Genomic DNA, 20,466 nt, shown 5'->3' with positions numbered 1-20,466 from the left:
TGCGCACCTCTGTCTGTGTGTGTGTGTGTGTGTGTTTGTGTTGTTCAGCTTACCATTTGAATGTTGCATACATTTTGGGTTGTTGCTGAGGCGCGTGTGGCGTATACACAATATTTGGTAACATTTATACACACCAACAATAATATGTTCATTTTATATATTATTGTAACGTAATAATTAGAAATGTAATATTGCGAAACTACACTTGAAATGGTCAAATAATTGAAAAATAACTTCATTTTATGTATTTCATTTAATTGAAAATGATTTTAAAATTAATTTTAAGTTTGTAAGTGAAAGTTTACATATACGTATACGTAATATTTGCTTTCACTTTGCCAGACCAACAATTTTGCACTCAAATAATTGAAATTCATCGGTTTGCAAAATGCCCTGTAATTATGCACAAATCCAATTACAATTAGAAATCGAGTTAATAACAATAAAATAATTGAAAATAAGAATCGATTCAGCTATTTAATTTAAATTCTTTTGATATGAGCTATGACAAGGCTTTCAAATGTACACACATATTAGCTTAATAATTGATTAACCTAATACCTTTTTAGCAAATACAATTACTTCAAATTTGAGTTATTGAATTCCCGAAGTAAAGTATCAAATGTGCCGAGTAAATAGCAGCTCTAATATTTATTGAATTTAAGATGAAACCTAAGAGCTTTGACTCAAAAATATATATGTGTATAAATAGAATTGACCGGCCGGCTCTACTGCTGAAATTCGAGCTCATATCGTTTCGGGTCATTTTCACTTCAAAGTGCTGCCAATTTGTTCGAAATAATTCAACACAGTTGCCACTTGCAACACTCTATCGATTATCGACACTGTTATCAGTCACTTTAGTGCTTACCCCCTGTCAGCCAACCAATTTGGCCCACACCCACACACACAAACACACAGCCATACACAGATGTACACACGGCCTTCAGCAAGACTACAACTGAAATAAAACTGGGTTGCCATTTAGCTCAATTGGGCATTTGTTACGTGACACTGGACCATATACGCCCTTAGACCATAAAAATGGTTAATAGGTAGCTGGAGTCAGTGTGCTGTGCCTATATATAGCTAGGTCAGCTTGTGGCTTGGCTGCAAGTTAAGTATTCATACTCTCGACAAAAATAAATTACGTATACGTAATGTTGTACAATGTTTGCAATAATGTTTTATAATAATACCCTTGTTTTGTTATATGGAAAAATAAGAGCAATATAAGCGCTCTCATATGTATAATTCTCCTCTTCTTTAAAGGGTATTCCAACGCATATCACTTAGAATTTCCAGCAGCACTCTGAGTTTTCTTCTCTGTTTTTTTGCTTGCTTGTTTTTTCATTATTTCTCTGTTCGGTTCTGGCAGCTTGCCGACAAATGCTTCTTACATGTGTGTATTTTTTATATCCCCTCCGTATCTGAACGTTTCAACTGATTTATGATTCAATAGTTGTTAGCGCTTCATGGACAATGCTGACAATCGCAGACATTTTCATAAGCGCATTTTTCTAAATTGCTAAACAGCTTTTTTTCCGTTCTCTATCTTCTTTTTCAACTTTTTACAATCATTTGACAAGAAATCGTTGCTGCGAATGTTTCATAAACGTCGCATTAGTGTCACAAAAAAGAAAAAAAAGAAGCAAATTCCAAAATAATAAAAAAAAGCTCCCAAGTGCTCATAAAACTGCAGACTTTACTGCTAGCGATACGGTACGATAGAAACAGCAGCAGCAACGGTAATTTCGCTGCAATCGTCAGCTCATTTTTTCTCTCTTTAGCTCTTTTTTCCATGAATAGCAGCGCGCTTCGCTATTTGAATATAAAATCCGCTTAGCTGCAGGGTGAAGTAGCCGAAAAGCATGGAACAGAAAAAAATCCATCAGAATGCTGAAAGCAGTATACGACAGGAAGATACCCTCAACAACCAGGGTCATTCAAGGTTAATATTGAGTATCAAATATAGAAAAAAGAGGGAGGATTTTAGATGAGAACGCGTCTACACTAATTGATTGTGTGGTATGGTCTATATGTAGTATATGAGAGTAAAGTAGTGAGAGGCGGGGTTATATCAACCTACAAATATATATATATATATATATATATATATATATATATATATATATATATATATATATATATATATATATATATACCGTCTTCTAGCTCTACAATATATATTCACACAAACAACACACCCTGCTTACAAACACAAATAGTTTAAGGTATGTAGTAACACACATACGCCGTAGCTGCCGTAGCTCTTGCGGGCGATGCGCTGCTTGTCCTTGGCATGGCCGCCATTGGGTCTGGCAGCCGGCGCAGCTCATAAAGTGGCATTGTAACATGGCTGGGGCTAGGCAACGAGCGAGCGTAAAATCATCATTTATCAGCAAGCACCCAGCAGCCAACAGCAAGCAGTCAAGAGCAAGTAGGCAAGCAGGCAAGCATCAAGCAGCAAGCAGCCAGCAGCCAACAACCAGGAGCAGCGAGTAGTTGGCGCCGGAAGATCACTTTGTCATTGTCAAGCCTTTTTAGAGAGTGTGTGACTCCAGCTACAGCACACTGCACGCCCCTAGCACACTCACACACACACACTTGATATCCAGCCAAGTGTCAGTTCCTGCTGCTTCAGCCGTTGCTTTAGTTTTTCTCTAACCCAAACTATTGCTCAAATCATGCACAGATACCACATACAAATACGAACGCTTGCAGACATGCACGTATTTGCATGCTACGCGCTTCCCTTGCTTCCAGCTCAACAAATGTTTGCTGTTGTTGTTATTGTTATTGCTTTTTATCATTTGCTATTTGATATTTTTCACAATGTTTCACTCGGTTTCACATCCGTTTCCGCGCATTTTACACGTTTGCTCAACTCGCTCGCCTGACTAACAAATAAACACTGCACATGGACATATGGTTCTTATTCATTTTTTATCTCTCTTTTTTTTAATTCCTCACAGTCTGTTAAGCTGTGCATCCAGTTGACACTTTGAAGCACAGTTTGCGACACTCGACAGCTGCTGCATAACTTTTTACCCTTTCCCTTTCTATCCCCCTCTCTGTCCCTTTTCGCATTGCAAGTGCCCAATCAGCTTTATATACAGATTAGTGTGAACTCATTCATATACATGACATCGAAATCCGAGTTGAATACCAATTTTTAACCAAAACTCGAACCAGTTAATTTGAATTATTCTAATTTTATGCGTGCGACAATTGACTGAGAACCTTATATAGCATATAACTAATATGCAAACAGGTTATTTCGATATTTCCTGCACAGCTTGAATTGCTCTAATCGTGAACTATGTAATTACTTAATTATTAATAGCAGTGACAACATTCTCATCTTATTTATTCTATCAACTAAATACCTCATATAAGCTCAATCAAATTGCTGTCAAAGTTGGTGCTAAAAACTGTTTAGTAAATTTCCTTGTTAATGTTACATGAGCTAACAATGAGCTCAAATATTGTAAAGTGGAATTTTACGAGTATTACTAAGGATTATCAGAGTTGTTCAAAGCTTTCAGCTCAGCCTAGGTTCCTATGAAATTGAATATGTGTATTTAAAAGTTAATTTGCTTTGTTGCCTTTTTCCGATGAGCTGCGAAATACTTGTGCAACTTTCCGAACTTAAAGCTAATTGATTCAAGGAACTTTGAATGTTTTGCAGTATATTGTATAGTTATAGTTAGCGGAGTGCAAAAGTTGGCTGCAAGCTGGGAAAGTTACGCAAAACTTACGACAATACAGAATGGTGTATAAATTTGCCAAACGAGCCAAATAAGTGAATAAGAAAGTCGGTTGGGATTACATTTATAAGGTTGCCTTTTATTTGATGCTTTAATTTCTGCTCAGTTTTCATATTTAGTTTTATTTGTAGATATTCTCTTGTTTTTTTTTTATGATTTTTTTTTTTTTTTTTTTTTTTTTTGTATTTTGTGTCTATTTTGCACTTGCAGCTGTGGGAAGCAGAATTCAAATGCAATTTTACAGTTTTGTAAGCTTCACTTGAAAGTATTTCAAATAGTTTTGTTTATTTATTTCTGTTTTCTTTAATATTATCTTTTGTTTACAGAACTTTAGCTCTGTGATGCATAGCATTAGATGCGCTTAGTTTGTCATGCTCCTTTCATTCCATTTAGGATTTGGATTTGTCTGTGTCTGTGTGGGGGGAATTAGTTGTGTTTTATTTACTTGTTTTTTTTTTTTTTTTTTTTTTTTTTTTTTTGGTATTTTGTTATTTTTGTATTTCAACATACAGTACACATACGTAACTCGGTTTTATGTTTGAATATCATGTGCTTAACGCAGACATATCGTACATACAATAAAAACACGCACACATAATAGACTTAGCCAGACTAGATATTTGTAAATGTATATAATGTATATATATGTATATATTTATTCATATATTCATATAGTATCTATATGTGTAGTTAGTACTCGTATAAACTAGCAGTAACTAGTTAGTATTATTTAGTAATTTATATTATAATTTAATGCAGTTGATCTAAACATAAAAATGTAATGCTTAATGTTTGGTATCACAGAGAGGCGTGACTTTTTACAAATACACAAGAAGATAAGATAAAACAAAGGTTTAATATAATTATTGCAGAAAGTATTTAATAAATACATTTAAGTGTAACTTAGTATTGAGCTTTAGCTATACGAGTATAGTAAATATACGTTCTGAGACAGAGCTGCACACAGACATGGATAGATCTGTATCTGCTTGATTTCTGATATATGTAGAGTTTTCCTATTTACAGTTCCACAGTTTATAGACACCATTTTGTCATGTTTAACTACATATATATATGAACTTATGTGTTTGTATAGTTATCGTATATTAAGTATAATTTAGATGACACAATATCTTGTGTTTATTTAATTTTAATTTTTGGCTCCGTTTGAGTATCGCAATTATACTACGCTCGCTGTGGGCTCAATAGATTCGATATCGATTGTGATTGTAATCGGTTCTCTTGTTTTGGAACTAAGTAACATAAAAAGGAACCGTGTGAAAACCTGTTCTGGATTAACAGTGGTACAACCATCTTGTGATGTGAGTTTTGAGTGTCTGTGTGTGTCTACAAAACTATCGATATTCGATAGACTAAACAATCGAAAGTTAAGAAAAAGAAACCTTGAAGAATGAAATCTATAGACATACTTATCGATTGTTTTGCAACAGTATTCAGTGTAAGTGTGTGTGTGTGCGAGTTGTCTTGGTTGTCTTTGGGTGGGTACTTGTGTATATGTGTTTTTGTGTGTGTGTGTGTAGAGTGGTTGCTGTTTGTAGACCACTTCATTGCTTAGTGTTACATTTAAAAATTACAACGTTCAGTTACATTTAGAGGAGTCATCTACATTTATCGTTTATCAATTATCTTGTATCATATATCGTAATTATGGTTTGCGTTATGCAACACTACTACATACAAAAAATACTCATAGGTATACAGTTACATATATACTCATACATAGTACATATAGGTCGGTGTGTCTGTGTGAGTGTGGGAGAGGGTGATGCTTCTGTAGCTCGCATTCCTTGCCAAGCAGTAATTTGTTGGCTTATTCGTGTACAACACCTAAAGATATTTAGAGAGCCAAGTATCCAGAGATCCGTTGGCTTCACAGGAAGCTCTCGCGTGCACCATGCCGCTCATCGCCCAGCATGACGCGCTGCGACGGCGGCTCGCCGTACTGATCCTGATAGTAGTTCTCGCGCATCATGGTGTTGAGGCTGGAGCACCGGAAGTAGAGTATCTCCTGGAAGGGCTTGCGAAAGTCGCGATTTAGCGTGGCGTAGATAATCGGATTTAGCAGAGAGTTGGCGTAGCCTAGCCACAGGAAGAGCGAGGAGAGCGAAGGTGGCACATGCATCGTCTCAAAGGGTCGGATCAGTGCCAGTATGAAGAAGGGCAGCCAGCAAACGGTAAAGGCGGACATGATGATGCCCAGCGTAGTAGATGCCTTCTTTTCCTTGGCCAGCTGGAAGCGCAGCTTCTTGTGATGCGGAGATCCCAGCAGTCCCGTTGACCCGCTGACGCCACCGCCGCTGCCATGATGACCATGCGTAATGCCCACGCCGCCTCCTCCACCACCGCATCCCCCTCCGCTGGTGCTCAGACCGCCGCAGGTGGAGTACGTAAGCGAGGTGTTGCCTATGCTGCTGTGCCGGTGTCCATGGCCAGCGCCGTTGCCACTGCCCAGCTCAGTGTGCGGCAGGGCAGGAGCTGTCGCCGTCTGCGGCGAGCCGGTGCCATTCATCGCCTGCTGCAGATGCGTCTGGGCGCGTTTCTCCTCCAGCACAATGCGCCGTGCAGCCTTGAAGATCTGGTAGTAGACGAACAGCATGACGGAGAGCGGTATGTAGAAGGAGCCGAGCGTCGCATAGATCTGATAGGCAAAGTTCTGGCACACTGTGCATATGGGCTGGCCATCCTCGTCCTCGTGCTCGTTACCCAGTATCAGCAGCGGCGGCAGCGAGATGCAGGCGGCAGCCAGCCAAACGATGCCCACGCAGAGCATCATGCGCCGCGGAGTGCGCTTGACGCCGTACTCCAGGGGCTTGGTAATGGCCAGATAGCGGTCAACGGAGATGGCGCACAGATTCAGTATGGAGGCGGTGCAGCAGAGCACGTCGAACGACACCCAAATGTCGCAGAGCAGCGTGCCAAAGCTCCAGCGCTCAAGCACCTCGTACAGCAGAGCCATAGGCATGACTAGCAGGGCCACGCAGAGATCGGATAGTGCCAGTGAGACGAGCAGGTAATTGCAGGGCCGTCGCAGCTTGCGCACCATGCAAACGGCGATGCAGACGAGCACATTGCCCACCACAGTGCCCAGGATGACAATCAGCAGGATGATGCTCACTATCACCGATTGCAGCGGCGGCAGCTCGAACTCCTCCTCGCCGGGAGCCAGCTCGTCCAGCAGCAGCGGGGTGTCGGACATGGACACCAGCGTGCTGCTGCTGCCATTCGGAGTGCTGCTCGTGATGCCCGGATAGCTGACAATGGCAATGGGGCTGCTGTTCACAGAGCTCGCGGCAGATGCAATGGCGCCCAGGAAGGCGCTGCTGCTGTTAAAATCATCGCTCAGAGGGCCGCTGTCCGGGCTCCTTGTGGACGGCGGTTCCGTCGACGTTGCTGCTGCCGTGGCGTAGGCTATGCAGCTGCTCAGACAGAGTATGAGCAGCGTCAGTGTGGCTGTGGAGATCAGTTTGTTGTTGTTGTTGCGGGTGTAATTGCTGTTGCTGTTGCTGCTGTTGTTGTTGTGCTGCTGAAGTTGCTGATGGCGTCGTAGGCGGGCTGCTCCTGCTGCTGCTGCTGCTGCAACGCAATGCTGCCCAGGCGAAGCCATCAAATTATGAATTTCTTTTGTGCTTGCACTTTCCCTTTGTGCCTGGCAAATAAGAATTTGCCTCGTACAGCGTGTCGTATGAGCAATTTACCTTAATTGCTATTACTGCTGTCACTGTCGTTGTTCTTGCTGCTCTCGTAGTTGCTTGCACACCGGCAATCAACAGCGTCGGCGTCAACAGCATTGACGCTCATTAAACGGCCTTTGATTAAGTTCATCATCATCAGCATTGTGTGCGCTGTCTGGTCCATGGCTTGACAAACGCGTCAAAATTCGAGCCTTGGCCGCAGCAATAACATTAGCGTGATGCTCATCACTGGCATCGTCATTATCATGATGCTCATGGTCATTATCATTATCATGGTCAATGGGCTTGTGCCCTTAATTCGTGACAATGCGACGATTCTTCATCGCCGTCGTGCAATATTCCTGTCATTAATCATAATTTCAATAAAAATAAAGTCGTCTTATTAGTTCTGTCTGCCTCGCAGTTGAGCTTCCAGGCAGACCCAGACCCGGACCCGTAGCCGGAGCCGAAGCCGAAGCCGAAGACGACTCAGCCAAGGCTTATTCCGTGTACGTCGGCCCTGGGCGTTGCTTTTGTGATGCTTGATTACTAATTTGATGTGCGCTTGGCCGTCCGTCCGTCCATCCCTGCCAGCCTACGGGCTAATGTGGCGTATGCTTAATAAAACGCTATTTGCGGTCAGCTTAATAAATGTTTTGTGCTCACGGCTGTTTGCCGTAATTGTTGATGCCGCTGCCGTTGCCGCCGTACTTAAAGACTCCTCCGAATCATTATTGTGTCAGGCTTTAAATCTATATATACATATATATAGATAAGTAGCTGAATGTTCTGTTCAGGGTGCTTGCTGTACTCTGATTGTCGCGCGGCTGCAAAGAGAAGAAAGAGAAAGCCAACAATTGTAATTGAACGAACTCAATTGAATTAACTGAAGATGCGTTGAATAATTGAATTTATTTTTAAAGTGTTTTCTTAAATTTAATTATAACTAATAGTACTTAGGGATCGACATATATCAGAATATGCTCGTAAATTTGTTTTAAATACAGCCAAGTATATTTATTACTAATTCACTTTCTTCGTTTCCTCATTCCGTCCAGACATTTGAACTGCGAATGCTTTCCCAGACTTCTTTGTTTCGCACACATAGCCCCATCCCGGACTCAGCTCTGCTCTGTGCACATGTGAAGCTCTTGATGGTAGCAGTTGTTACAGTTTTTGAAGAAATTTTAAAACAATAAAACACAAACTTGGCCGTCCCTCGAGTATCCAGAGGCCGCCGGCCAAACGCAGATGTGTTTTTCTCGGTATCAACAACATCATCATTAGCATCCCCAGCATCAGCATCAGCATTAGGATCATCGCCTTCTCTTGCTGTGACGCATATAAAACAAGTGAAGCAGAAGGCAGCGACCGCAGTTGCCTTCTGCGTCCTTTTGCATTAATTTTCATACTGCCTTCCATTATTGAATTGTTGTACTGCTGCCACGCCTCCCGCCCTCAGCCCCCATACGCGGCACTTGATTGTGCGTAGCAAATAAACAAAGAGCAGCCGTTTACAGCTTCCGTTTTGGTATTTATTTTTTGGTGAGAGTTTGTTTTTTTTTTGTTTTTTCGGTCAGCGAAAACCGCGAGCAAAAATATAAATTTCTACGTTTAGGACTTAATTGAATTCCCCCATCATCATCTGCGCAATGTGGCAACGATTGTGGCCTCACATGTCTCAGCGACAAAATTTATTGAAGTCAGCCAAGAATGGCAATCGAGCCCATATACTCAAAAGCGCGTCTAGACGGCCAGACGTTGCCACAGCTGCAGCTGGGCTCAGCTAGGAGCTCAGCTTTCCCCAGCTGCCGCCGTGTCCATTCACCTGAGCATGCCCTTTGAAGCGTGGCACGAATATTAAATTCCCACTAGTTGGAGCATTAAAGCGCTGCCAATCGACGTAAAGCGAAAGTTATGCGCCCCTCGCAGATCAAACAGCGTGCGAGGTGTGGGAAAAGCTCGCAAATTTTAATTAAACTTTGTAAATATTTGTTTAAACGAAATGTAGAATTTACCGTGGCTAAAAATTACTGTCGAGCCCGCGCCATTTAAGCATTGGGAAATTCAACTCGCAAACGTTAAATTAAAACAAAATGAATTAATTAAGAATAATAATAACATTTAAGTTAAACACTTTGTTGCGACTAAATGTTGGTGCTTAAAATGTTATTTATATAGGTGGATATATACCGATGGATATATATGTATGTTTATAAATATATATACATATATATTCGAAATGTTAAGTATTCAATTATAGCAGCAACTACAATTCGATTAGTCTACTGAATGTACATTTGATGCCTTGCAGCTATAGATTCATATTGGCCTAAAATGCAGCCCCAAATACAGATTTTTGTCACTCAATAATATTGAAATATATATATAAATAAATAAACATATCTGCTTTTATGGCCACTCTAGATGTATCAAAAAAGTTTGTCATCTCGGAATAACGCGCGCATATATTAAAATATATTTTTACGCTTTTATTTAGATTATAATATACACATTAAACTTTCTGTGAGCTCTCAGTTTGAATATATAAAAACTAAAAAAAAAAAAAAAAAAAAAAAAAAAAATTAAATAAATAAATGAATGAATAAGCAGTAAATAAATAAACCAACCCAGAAGTGGCTCAAATTATTCTTGTCATGATATAGAAAGGACTATTTGTCTATCTATATATCTCAAGATTTGGAAAAGATAATTGTGCTTGTCCTTAAAATGTGTCGCAATTGCTATCTACATAGCTCAAAAATTAATACATAAATGTTATTATTGTGTATTTTTCGATCTCTAGTACTAGGCTATGATGAAATAGGTCTATAGAACTAGATGCCTAACATACTCACTCAATCACAGCTGAGCTTTGACTTCTCCCACGCATATTTTACATATCGAATATCTCACTCAATTTTATTTTGTTTACAGAGTATTTTCTAGTCAGGCAAAGCCGATCCAAACTTCTGCATTAATTTTTCATAAAATAGCAAATTTGCAGCTACGTCATGTGCAGATAGCTGTTCTCGTGCTTTGATGTGATAATAAACTGTGCGTAAATAAATCTATTTACTCTTTACAGCCAGAGCAGTAATTATTTTGTGCTGTTTATTATTATAATTTTTCAATGAATTTTTCATATTCGAGATTATTTCAACAGCATGTTTGGCGAGGCGAATTGAATTTTCAGCCACATATCTGTTTGCATAGGTGAGTGAGCATGTGTGTGTGTGCATGTGTGAATGCGGGTATGAAACTAGTTTGCATGTGAAATGCGCTCGACTAACTTTTGGTTGATTATGCTAATCAGCTGGCAAATGGCCCAGTGGACGACCCCGGCTGGAGCTGAGGCGGGGCGAGGCAAAAGTGACAGCGGCTAGTCGACGCAAATGGCGCAATTATTTGGTCAGCAAACAAACAAACAAAGTGTAAGCCGCTTTAAGCATTTGCGGACAGCTCGTAAGTCCTGTCCCAAATGTTGATTCACATTTTCGTGTCTGCTCGACTTTGCTCTGACAGCCGCATAAATAATTGAATTTAATTATGTCTCTCGCTCTGAGTGTGCCGAAAAGCCAGGCATCTACCCAATTATTGCCAACTGCCAACGATTATATCATCTTTCAGTGCCGTCTCCCCTGCATATTCTGCTATTCATATTAAAAAGCTTCTAAGCCGCTGGCGGTTCATAAATAATTTGCTGCCAACGCGTCGTATGAGCAATTATTTTTTTTATTTTTGTATTATTTGATTCTCGTACCTGCGCGAAATTCGGCTTTGTGACCACGCCTCGGGCCATTTACCATAAGTTTTATGCTAGTTGACATTTCTGGTGGTGGAACCTCAGCTCCGCTCTGCCGAACTTTTCAAATATTTAGCATTTTCGCTGGTTTCGGCTCTGGAAACCAAAGCGGCGACGACGTGGCAGCGTCTTGGGGCTTACCGCAGTCTCTTCGAAAGTTTTTCGTGTCTGTCTGTCTGCCTGCTTTACGGCTGGAAAACACGCAGTACGCTGCAGTAATGTGGGATATAGAGAGCGAGCGAAAGAGACACGCAGAGAGAAAGAGAGAGGGAGAGAGAAATAGAAGCCGAAATGGCAGGAATATAAATGTTACTAAATAAGTACAGTACGAGTTCCATAGTTTCGCCTGTTTGTTTGGCAAAGTGCAGAGGAAATGCAATAGTTTTCTTATTGGTTTGCTAACAATTTATTGCAGCCAAGCGCAAAAAGTGGGCTTAAGCTTAAACTTTGATTAAGCAGGGACGAAGATGGCCCAGTAACTTTTACACTTAATATTTTAAGCTTGTGCAACTTGAGTTTATAAAGTAATATTCGATAAATCTATAAATTTTAAGCCAACTCCAAGGCTAGCAGGGCTCTTGAGGAAATATCGTTATCAACGAAGTCACACTAAGGTATGGTAATTACTAGCTGAAAACTTGAAGTCAAAATAATATATTGCTTTATTCATAAGACTAGCATGAAAATGGTTTATAGTATGAATAAAAGAGAAGCAAATTATAGATTTGCCTATAAAAATCATTTATAAAGTAAACATGTTTATTAGATGAAAAATGTTCCACATTAATAGCAGCCCATAAAAAAAACACTCTCAATCGATTAACAAATTTTTACAAAATTATCTGTTTATCCGCTATGCAATGATCAGCTAATTTCAGTTCTTGGCATTACGCATTATTGAGTCCGTCAATTGGCACTATTATCGTTATGGGGTATAATTTTTTATTGCGTCTGCTGATTCTGGCTATTTTGCTTATATTGTTATTAGCTGCACTTAAAGCTGCCTGGCTAAAGGAGCTGAGCGCAGCGCAGCTGCACTGGATGCCCGCCCATTAACTGCGCTGAAAATCAACGGGCGTAAACTTAATTCCTGCCCGATATGCGAAACAGTTTTTTTCTCGAAGCAAAACAAAGAGTCTGCAGCCATTGCAGCTGCAAAATAAACCACAAAAGGCATTGCCAACACACGAAGAAGATGATGAAGAAGAAGAAGACAATGAAGCAGATGAAGCAGAGCAATGCAGTTTCTTTGGTTACGTTTGGCTTGGCTTGGCTCGGGGGGTTTATGTGGGCTGGCTTCATGGTCTGCAGCGCAGTTCGGTCGCCCTCCTTTTGAGGCATGCCACGATAGAACCGCCCCGCATCAGGGCGCATTAAGTTGCTTTTTGTTGTTCAGTTGTAAAAAGCTTTTTAAATCCGCGCGGATTTGTGGCTGCAGTGCAAAATGCATGAAATAAGTAACTCAAGCTTAGAGATGGCAGCAGATAGTGGAAGCGAAGGAAGGATGCTTTAGCTCGGCTACAACCGGGTCAATTAGAGTGTCGGACTAGACACGCCCAGCGCACAGCTAAGCCCGTTAAACTCGCTTATACACGGCGTATGCGCAACATTGCGTCTGCCCTTGAGCGGGTTTCAATTATTGAGTCATCAAATTTGATTTCTTAACATGTCTGGCAAGGCTTTTTTTTCAATTTTATTTTATTTTATTTCTATTTTTTTGCCAGCCTGTTACTTATTTATGTAATTCGTTATCCCTGCCAGCATTCCTGTCATTTGCCATTCACCAAGTGCCTGATGTAATTCCAATCTGACACGTCAAACATGCATGCCGGGACTGATTGGCATATGGTCGGGGCGCCAGAGCACCGGAGAGCAATGGAGCTCCGAGGGTACACGCAAAATTGCTGTAAATGGATGCGAGTTAAAAAGCCAGCAATTTTAAATTGCCGCCGTCGTCGTTGGTGTCCTTTTCACATCGCGCTGCCCCGGCTCCCTCTCAGTGTCTACACGTATAGATGCTCACATACATACAATGCATAGTATATGCGCGTATGTATTTTCAAATATTTTCTTTTTATTTCCTTTGCTGAGGGCGTGTTGCGCACTTGATGTTTATGTGTCAAGCAGACGCTGGTTTATTTTGTTTTCTTGCTTTGCTTTGCTTGCCTGTAAATAATGAATGCGTTTATTCTGAATCATATATTAATGCCGCGCGCACTTACACCAGCCAGCCAAGCGCACGATGAGACGCGTTAAGCGACAAAGTAATACGTATTATTATTACTGTTAGATAAGCTAACGGATGAAAAGAGACTGAAAAATGTAAACTTTATAAAAAGTTTAACTTTTACTTTAATAATTATATTTATTACTTTCGGTCGAAATTTTGTCGAGCAGTGTAGCACGAATTCCGGCATTAAATGCCTACACATTTTCTGCGTGTGTCTGTAGGGGTGTGTGTGTGTGTGGGTGTGTGGGTGTGTGTGTGTGGGTCTGTGTGTTGAGTTTTGTGTGTGCATAATAAAATTCCGTGCACAAAACATGTGTAGAGAGGACGGCTAACGGTGAAAACATTTGGCAACAGGAAAATTGCTTATCTTTACTGTTATCTTTGTTGCTGTGTTTGTTTCTTGGTTGACATTTTCATTGGTGTTTCACGTTACATGTTTCATGTTTGATAATGCTATGCATACATACAACTGATTCGCCGTGCGTAGGCGTGTAGGCGTGTATGAGTGATATGATTTGCATATGTTTGTGTGCGTGTATCGTAATAAAGCATTAAATTTTACATAAATTGCGGGTACAGTTTGGTAGCTTCCTCTGCCAACAGCAGCAACAACAAGCAAACAAAAAATGGTATTTATGTATACACATTTGGGTTTCCTTTTGTCAGGATAAGAGCAGCGAGAGGAGCAGCAGGAGTCGCAGCAAAGCTGACATTCGATGCCAACATGTTTTGCATGTTGTTGTTTTATGTGATTATTTATGGCCCCGACTTATGGAAAACGCCTAAAAGAATATCGCGCCTATGATGATTTTGTTGCTGTTGTCCTTTTATAGGAAATTTATGTTTGTGCCATTGCCCAAGACCGAAGGCTAAAATGCTAAAATACCAAGTGCTAGGAGCATGTATATATATATATATATATGATATATTGTACACATATTTGAATATCAAGGTTATTTATTTGATTTTAAGTTATTTGTCTGGCATCATGCTGTGACATCATCGTAGCAAATTCATTCGGGCTTCAATGCCATTGAATACAAAAGTCTAACAATGCATGCTGTTTGCTATCAATTAACTGATGAACGATGCAAAGCGATTTATATTGAATAATGTGCTGTCGGAATTGGTTAGATATCTTCATGTGCATCTTTGTCGCAATCCTTCACATTGCGATTGTATTTGTGTCAAACTCGACAGATTCTCGACAGGAATTCCACTTTAAGCAGGGCTGCTTCAAATTTTGTATAGATATTTATATATACTGCACAATATAATGCAATATCTGCTGCTGCTGCTGCTGCTGCTCCTGCTTCTGCTGCTGTCGTTGCTGCACACATTGTGCAACAGTGCATTCCTTTTCTTTTGCTGCCAACAATTTTTCACTCAATAAACTTTTGTGAATTCTGTGGAAAGAGAGAAACGATGTGGTTCAGCGTAAGCAGCAAAATGTTGGCCATGATCTCTGAGCAAGTCATAAAATCTCTTTATGCGGTTGCCAAATAAAATTTCGCAGCGCTAATTGAATTGCTTGGCTCTTGATGCAATCCGGATAAGCTGAAAGCACTTCATAAGTTCGATTGTTGAAAGCTGTGTGTATGCCAAAAAGACCGAAATCACTTGATGAAAATCAAACAGAAGAGTTAAGTAAGAGCGAAAATCAAGTTAAAATTACTGCATGTTTATATATACTTAACATTTTGAATTTTCTGTTAGAGCAAAGTCAAGTTGAATTTTGCCTCAAGAATATTTGCATAAAAGATGCGTGAAATGCCTTAACTCACCTGTGTCTTATTCCTCTTCCTGTTAGCTGCTTCAATGTAGAGATAACTGAAATAAAAGAGTAAATAATGTAATTAAAGCAGTAAAGAATACACGCACAGGCACACACACACGCACACACACTTCGTCAATAATAAACACACGTGCTTACTTAGAATAAAATTTTGCGTAAGGCCTCGCAATCACTTTTTAGCTCCCTCTCTCTCGCTCTCTCCCCTCTCTCACTCCATCTCCTTCTGCCTTCAATATACTTGAGTAATGGGCAAGCAGCAAGAAATTTGTTTTTGTTATGTAAACATAATATGTTGCCTGCTGTATGTGCGTATGTATGTGTGCATGTCTTAACTTCTGTGTGTAGACGCAGGAATACTCTGTAGACGGCATCAATCATACGCCATGCTGTGCAGCGCTGAAGTGTGGCTAAAATGCGGAAGCCCACACACGCACATACAAGAGCAAAAGTTGCAAAATTGAAAATTTATCGACTAGAACGTTCGCACAGAGAGAGAGAGAGAGAGAGAGAGAGAGAGAGAGAGAGAGAGAGAGATAGAGATACACATATATGCATGCATGCACCCAGCATGTGCAGCCACAACATGAGCAGCGCTAACAAGAAATTGTCAGCAAGAAATTCGCTTGGAACAACATCAAACCGCCATGTCACCGCCCGCTGTGGCACACATCCTCTGGCTTCTGCCATCCAGCAAGTTGAGCTGTTGCATGCGTTTCATCAACGTCACGCTTAGCCGCATGCGAGACTTGGTAGGCGCAGGATATGCGTATAGAGGAAGACGCAATGGCAGTTGCTGCTGGCAGCTGCAGCTGCTCCAAGGCGTAGTTTTCCCAGACTGACAGCCGTGTGGAACGTTGCACAAATAACAAAAATGCAACTGGTGTAGCAGCACTAACAACAACAAAAACAACAACAACAAGAAAAGCAACTACAATAACTGACAACTGCAAACCCAACATCTGCTTCTCGGCCGCATTACGAACGCCCCAAGGAACAATCTCGCTGTTTACGCTTGATTTTTAACAGGGATACAGCGAGGCAGAGGCGCAGACGGGCAGAGGGATAGACATTACAACAGTCGATTATCTCATCCTAATGGCTTCCGTTTGGAGCAACTTTGTTAGCCGCTAATCGACGATTTACATATGTCTGTGCTATGCAAACAATTTATATAAATTATTAAAGTGGCAAGTGCAACACGACTAGGAAATACCCTTTCCTTAAATATATGTTGATTTGTTGATATTATGAAGGCTATCTCTCATATATATTGCCTTTATGACTTTTCACCCTAATAATTTTCGTTAGTGAAATCGAAATAAACGGAATATGGAGTGGATATTGAGAGGAGAAACAGCTTTTAGCCACTTAGGAGCTTAATTCACGTTGAGTATGAAGTATTTATGCAGCTAATTGCAAAAAAAAAAAAAAAAAAAAAAAAGTATCTGTTCAGCGCTGCAAAAGAAATGCATAAATTATAATCCTAATGGACTCTCTGTGAAGCGAGCATTAAAATGCAAAGAGCCGAAGCCGCAGCAAAGTTGATGGTGAAATATAAATGCGGGCGTTAAATTAGAAAATGGAATAGAATGCTGAAAAGCAAACACATGCAGTCTAAGCACTGCGTCGCGACGCGCCCACTTCTGGCAGGATGTGTAACAGACCCAGACAGGGGATAAGGATAATCAAGCTCTGTCAACAGCGCGAGCCTGTTGGGTCTGCGGTGTACGGTGTGAGGTGTGCGTGGCCAACTACTCGACAGTTTTTAATTGAGTTTACGCTTCGTGTGAGGCAGCATGCAGTTGCATGCAACATGAGCGAGCGTTATGAAAGAGGCAACCAGCGACTACTACTGCTGGCTGGATTCGCTTATTACTCGCATAATACTTGTGCGTACTCGCACATGAGCTCAGCTGGAAGTGACTCGCTTTGCGGTTGCTACTCGACTCGTCTCAACCGCGACAACGAGCACCATTATCATTACCGTGCTGCTGTTGATGCTGCTGCTTCTGATGATGATATTGCTCAAGAGTGTGCAGCTGCATGACACAAAAACTTTAATTAACTTAATTAAGTGCATCCTGCGGGTTTTCGGTCAACTTCTTACCACTGACGACAGCCGTACCAACTGTCAGTTTACAGCCCGCCGCACACAACCCACCGCAGCCTTGCGGCATTGTCTCTCTGCAGCTGCAAATTGCAATACAGAGCTAGCCCTTACCGCAGCCTGATGTATTTGCCATTCAATTGAATCGCTCCAGCCGCAGCTGGTTCGCTTCACTCAATGGGACAGCTGTTGCGTCGTCATTTTTGTTTACACTTAAATGGAAAAGCAATAAGGACGACTCCCACGCACACACAGTTTACTATAATGGGCAGAGATCTGACGCTAAAGAGCAGCACGGCAGCGTCGCTGCTGCCATGGCAATCGCCACAGCTAAAAGTCAACATTAAATATTTATGACGCTGCACAAAAAACGCAATCAAAAACGTGAGAAAAGTTTCTATTGCATAGGTCTGCGCGCTCCGAACGGATACAGAAGCGGGGAATAAAAAAATGGGACTAAAAAATAACAAACAAAGTCAATACACTCGCTATATTTTAGAAACATTTGTTTAATGCTAATATTGACTCAGATATTAATAATGAAAGAATCAAATGTGATGCATGCGAAATGTGTTAACGCATATAAAGTGAAAATGGGTTGAGTTAAACTGGCTTTAATTGTAGTTTTGGTCGGGCTTTATGGATATTTTATTCATTTTATATTTTAGATATTGATTTGGGGATCTTTTTTATTTTAATAAGTTTTTCTCTTTAATTGTTAAGATAAAGAATATTTAACAATTTATGCGGAGGGTTAAGGCAAAATCAAGTATGAGCTATAATGATCTCTGCTGAGCTCACGGCGATCTATGGTAAACATTTACTGAGTCGCTTTATAGTGGAGAGCAATACTAAGAGAGGCTCGAAGAACCAGACGAACGAGCTATACGGAACTATGTCTTACATACATACATATATGAGTGACTTATACTAAGCTGGTCGTTACTAAAATGAGTGAGAATTCTTATCTAATACGACATTCTTCAAATATTATAAATAAACATCCCCTTTCTATAGCATTCATATGATTTATTGATTTCCCTGAATTCCAATTGGAACAAGTGTTGACTAACGTCCGTTGTTGGATGCTCAACATAAACATTTATATTGACATTGTTAATATGTAATACATAACTAAATTCTAGTATAGCTAACTAACCCTTTTGCGGTGCTTCATTACAGCAGTGTATTAAATAACTAGCTCACTCTATGGAATGTAATAAATTTGGATGGAGCGTAGCCCATAACGACGAGTTAAGTTCTTTTTAAGGTGAGGCAAAAACTGTATTGCTGTGAATAGCTGCACACAAATAAAGGAGCAGAATGGTATTCAATTTAGGTAATTTATGAGCAGCCATTGTTTGGCTGCTAAGGCTCCAAAGTGGCACCGACTGCACAATGGCCATATTTATTATCGTTTTATTTGGCCACTTCAAAGCGAAGCGCTATTTATACTATATACATTATAAAATTCAGATGTCAGCAATGCGCGCGCTTCGCTGCTAAGCCAGCAAACAGCTGCGCCAGCTCCAATTGGAAAATGCAAAATGCGAAATGCAGTTGTGAATGGGAGAGCACAAAAGTTGGCTGCAGCACAACGAAAATAAAAGATGGCTGACAAAAATGGCTGTCACTGCGTGACTCTGTGTGTGTATGAGTGAAAGTGTATGTGTATTTTTCTGTGTCTGAGATGTGTGCAAAAGCTCACTTATGTGCAGCTTAGCCGTGCAATAGCGAACGAGAGTTCCTCGGGTCTGCAGGTGCGAGGTTTTGGCTGTAAAGTTATTCGCATTAGATTGGTGAGCTGCTGCTAATTAGCCTAAAGTTGGCATCAGCTCAAAGCAGCCATTAAGTTGCCACACAAAAGTTGCTTTGTGCACCTGAAATGCGTCCATTCATCTTGCCATCAAGGCTTTGGCCGACTTGACAGCGTCGCTGTGCTCGCTTCGGTGCTGTTCTATTATATTCTGGTTTCATGACACTGCAATTCAGTTCTTGGTTTTATCTCTCTCTCTCTCTCTCTTTTTCTCTGTCGCTCACTTGCCCTCTACTTGTCCTGCTGTAAGTCCCATTCGACGTCTCATATTTCTGGTCTTCTCTTGATGCTTTCCGGCCACTTTGCTTTGGCGCCGACCCTGCCCTTCAATGCTTTTGTTCAAGCTGAAGCACGTCTCGCTCATCTCTTTGATAAATATTAGTTTAATTCTTTTTCAACTGACGACCAGGGCTCTCAGGAGCACTCCCAAGGCCATTTGCAACCTCTGGTGCCCCGGCGACTTTTGATTCGTTTGCGTTTTATATGAGTCTTGTATTGCTAATTGTATACCCTGTATATATGCTAGCTCGTCTACTTGATTTTAATAATTTGGGACTAAAATTCAATTCATTTTCTTTTCATTTCTTTTCATCAGGATAGTTTGATATTAAATTATTACAATTGCTCAGCTTAGCCTATACAGAGTATATTCAATTCGGTCATACCCCAACTGCCAGAAACAATGCGTTTCTCCTTGATTTATTTTGCTTTAGTTGTCTCGTTTTGGCATCGAGAGAGTTGCGTTTATATTTCTTAAGAGAAAAATTTCATTTCGCCTGTATGGCTAAGTGAAAAAAATGTAAATATTAGTTTTTGATTGAAATTGGAGACATTCACTTTAGCCAAGCAGAGGGAGCGCATGAACCATGCATATCCATAGTAAATTGAATAACAAATATTTCTATATATCACAAGTGTTTTCTAACTACACGAAATTTAATAATTCTCTCTGCATGAGAAATTGACCTCTGTAAGCAGTGAGGCTACACGACAATTTATCGCACTGAAAAGGTACACAATCAATGACAGGTGCCAAACGGTTGATGCAATTTGGATTCGTTCTGTGAGTGTTACGTGGTGGCCTTTTCATTCATGAGATTCACATTTTCATTCACACAGCAGCTCACGTTGGCACTGTTCTGACAAGCTGTCTGACATTTGCCAGATTTCGGAAAGCTAACACACACGTTTCTTGCATCGAATGTCAGACAAGTTAACACAAACACACCCACACCCACTCACACACACACA

At 40.6% G+C, this 20,466-nt stretch overlaps 1 protein-coding gene across 1 annotated transcript in view; it reads right to left on the bottom strand.

The window, feature by feature from the left end:
• Positions 1-3,909: 3,909 nt before the first annotated feature.
• The window catches only part of 5-HT7 (5-hydroxytryptamine receptor 7), a 62,956-nt gene continuing 46,399 nt past the window's right edge, over positions 3,910-20,466 (bottom strand). Inside the window, exons 3-4 of the mRNA XM_089461950.1 lie at positions 15,282-15,327; positions 3,910-8,289 (exon numbers count right to left, since the gene is read on the bottom strand). Coding sequence (XP_089318076.1) covers positions 5,662-7,395 — 1,734 coding nt within the window. The 5' untranslated portion in view covers positions 7,396-8,289; positions 15,282-15,327 and the 3' untranslated portion in view covers positions 3,910-5,661. The remainder of the gene's footprint in view (positions 8,290-15,281; positions 15,328-20,466) is intronic.

Source organism: Drosophila arizonae, chromosome 2 (genome assembly GCF_054131065.1).
Source record: "Drosophila arizonae isolate 15081-1271.41 chromosome 2, UAZ_ARI_1.0, whole genome shotgun sequence".
Lineage (NCBI taxonomy): Eukaryota > Metazoa > Arthropoda > Insecta > Diptera > Drosophilidae > Drosophila > Drosophila arizonae.
This window is presented reverse-complemented; position numbering and strand designations above follow the sequence as displayed.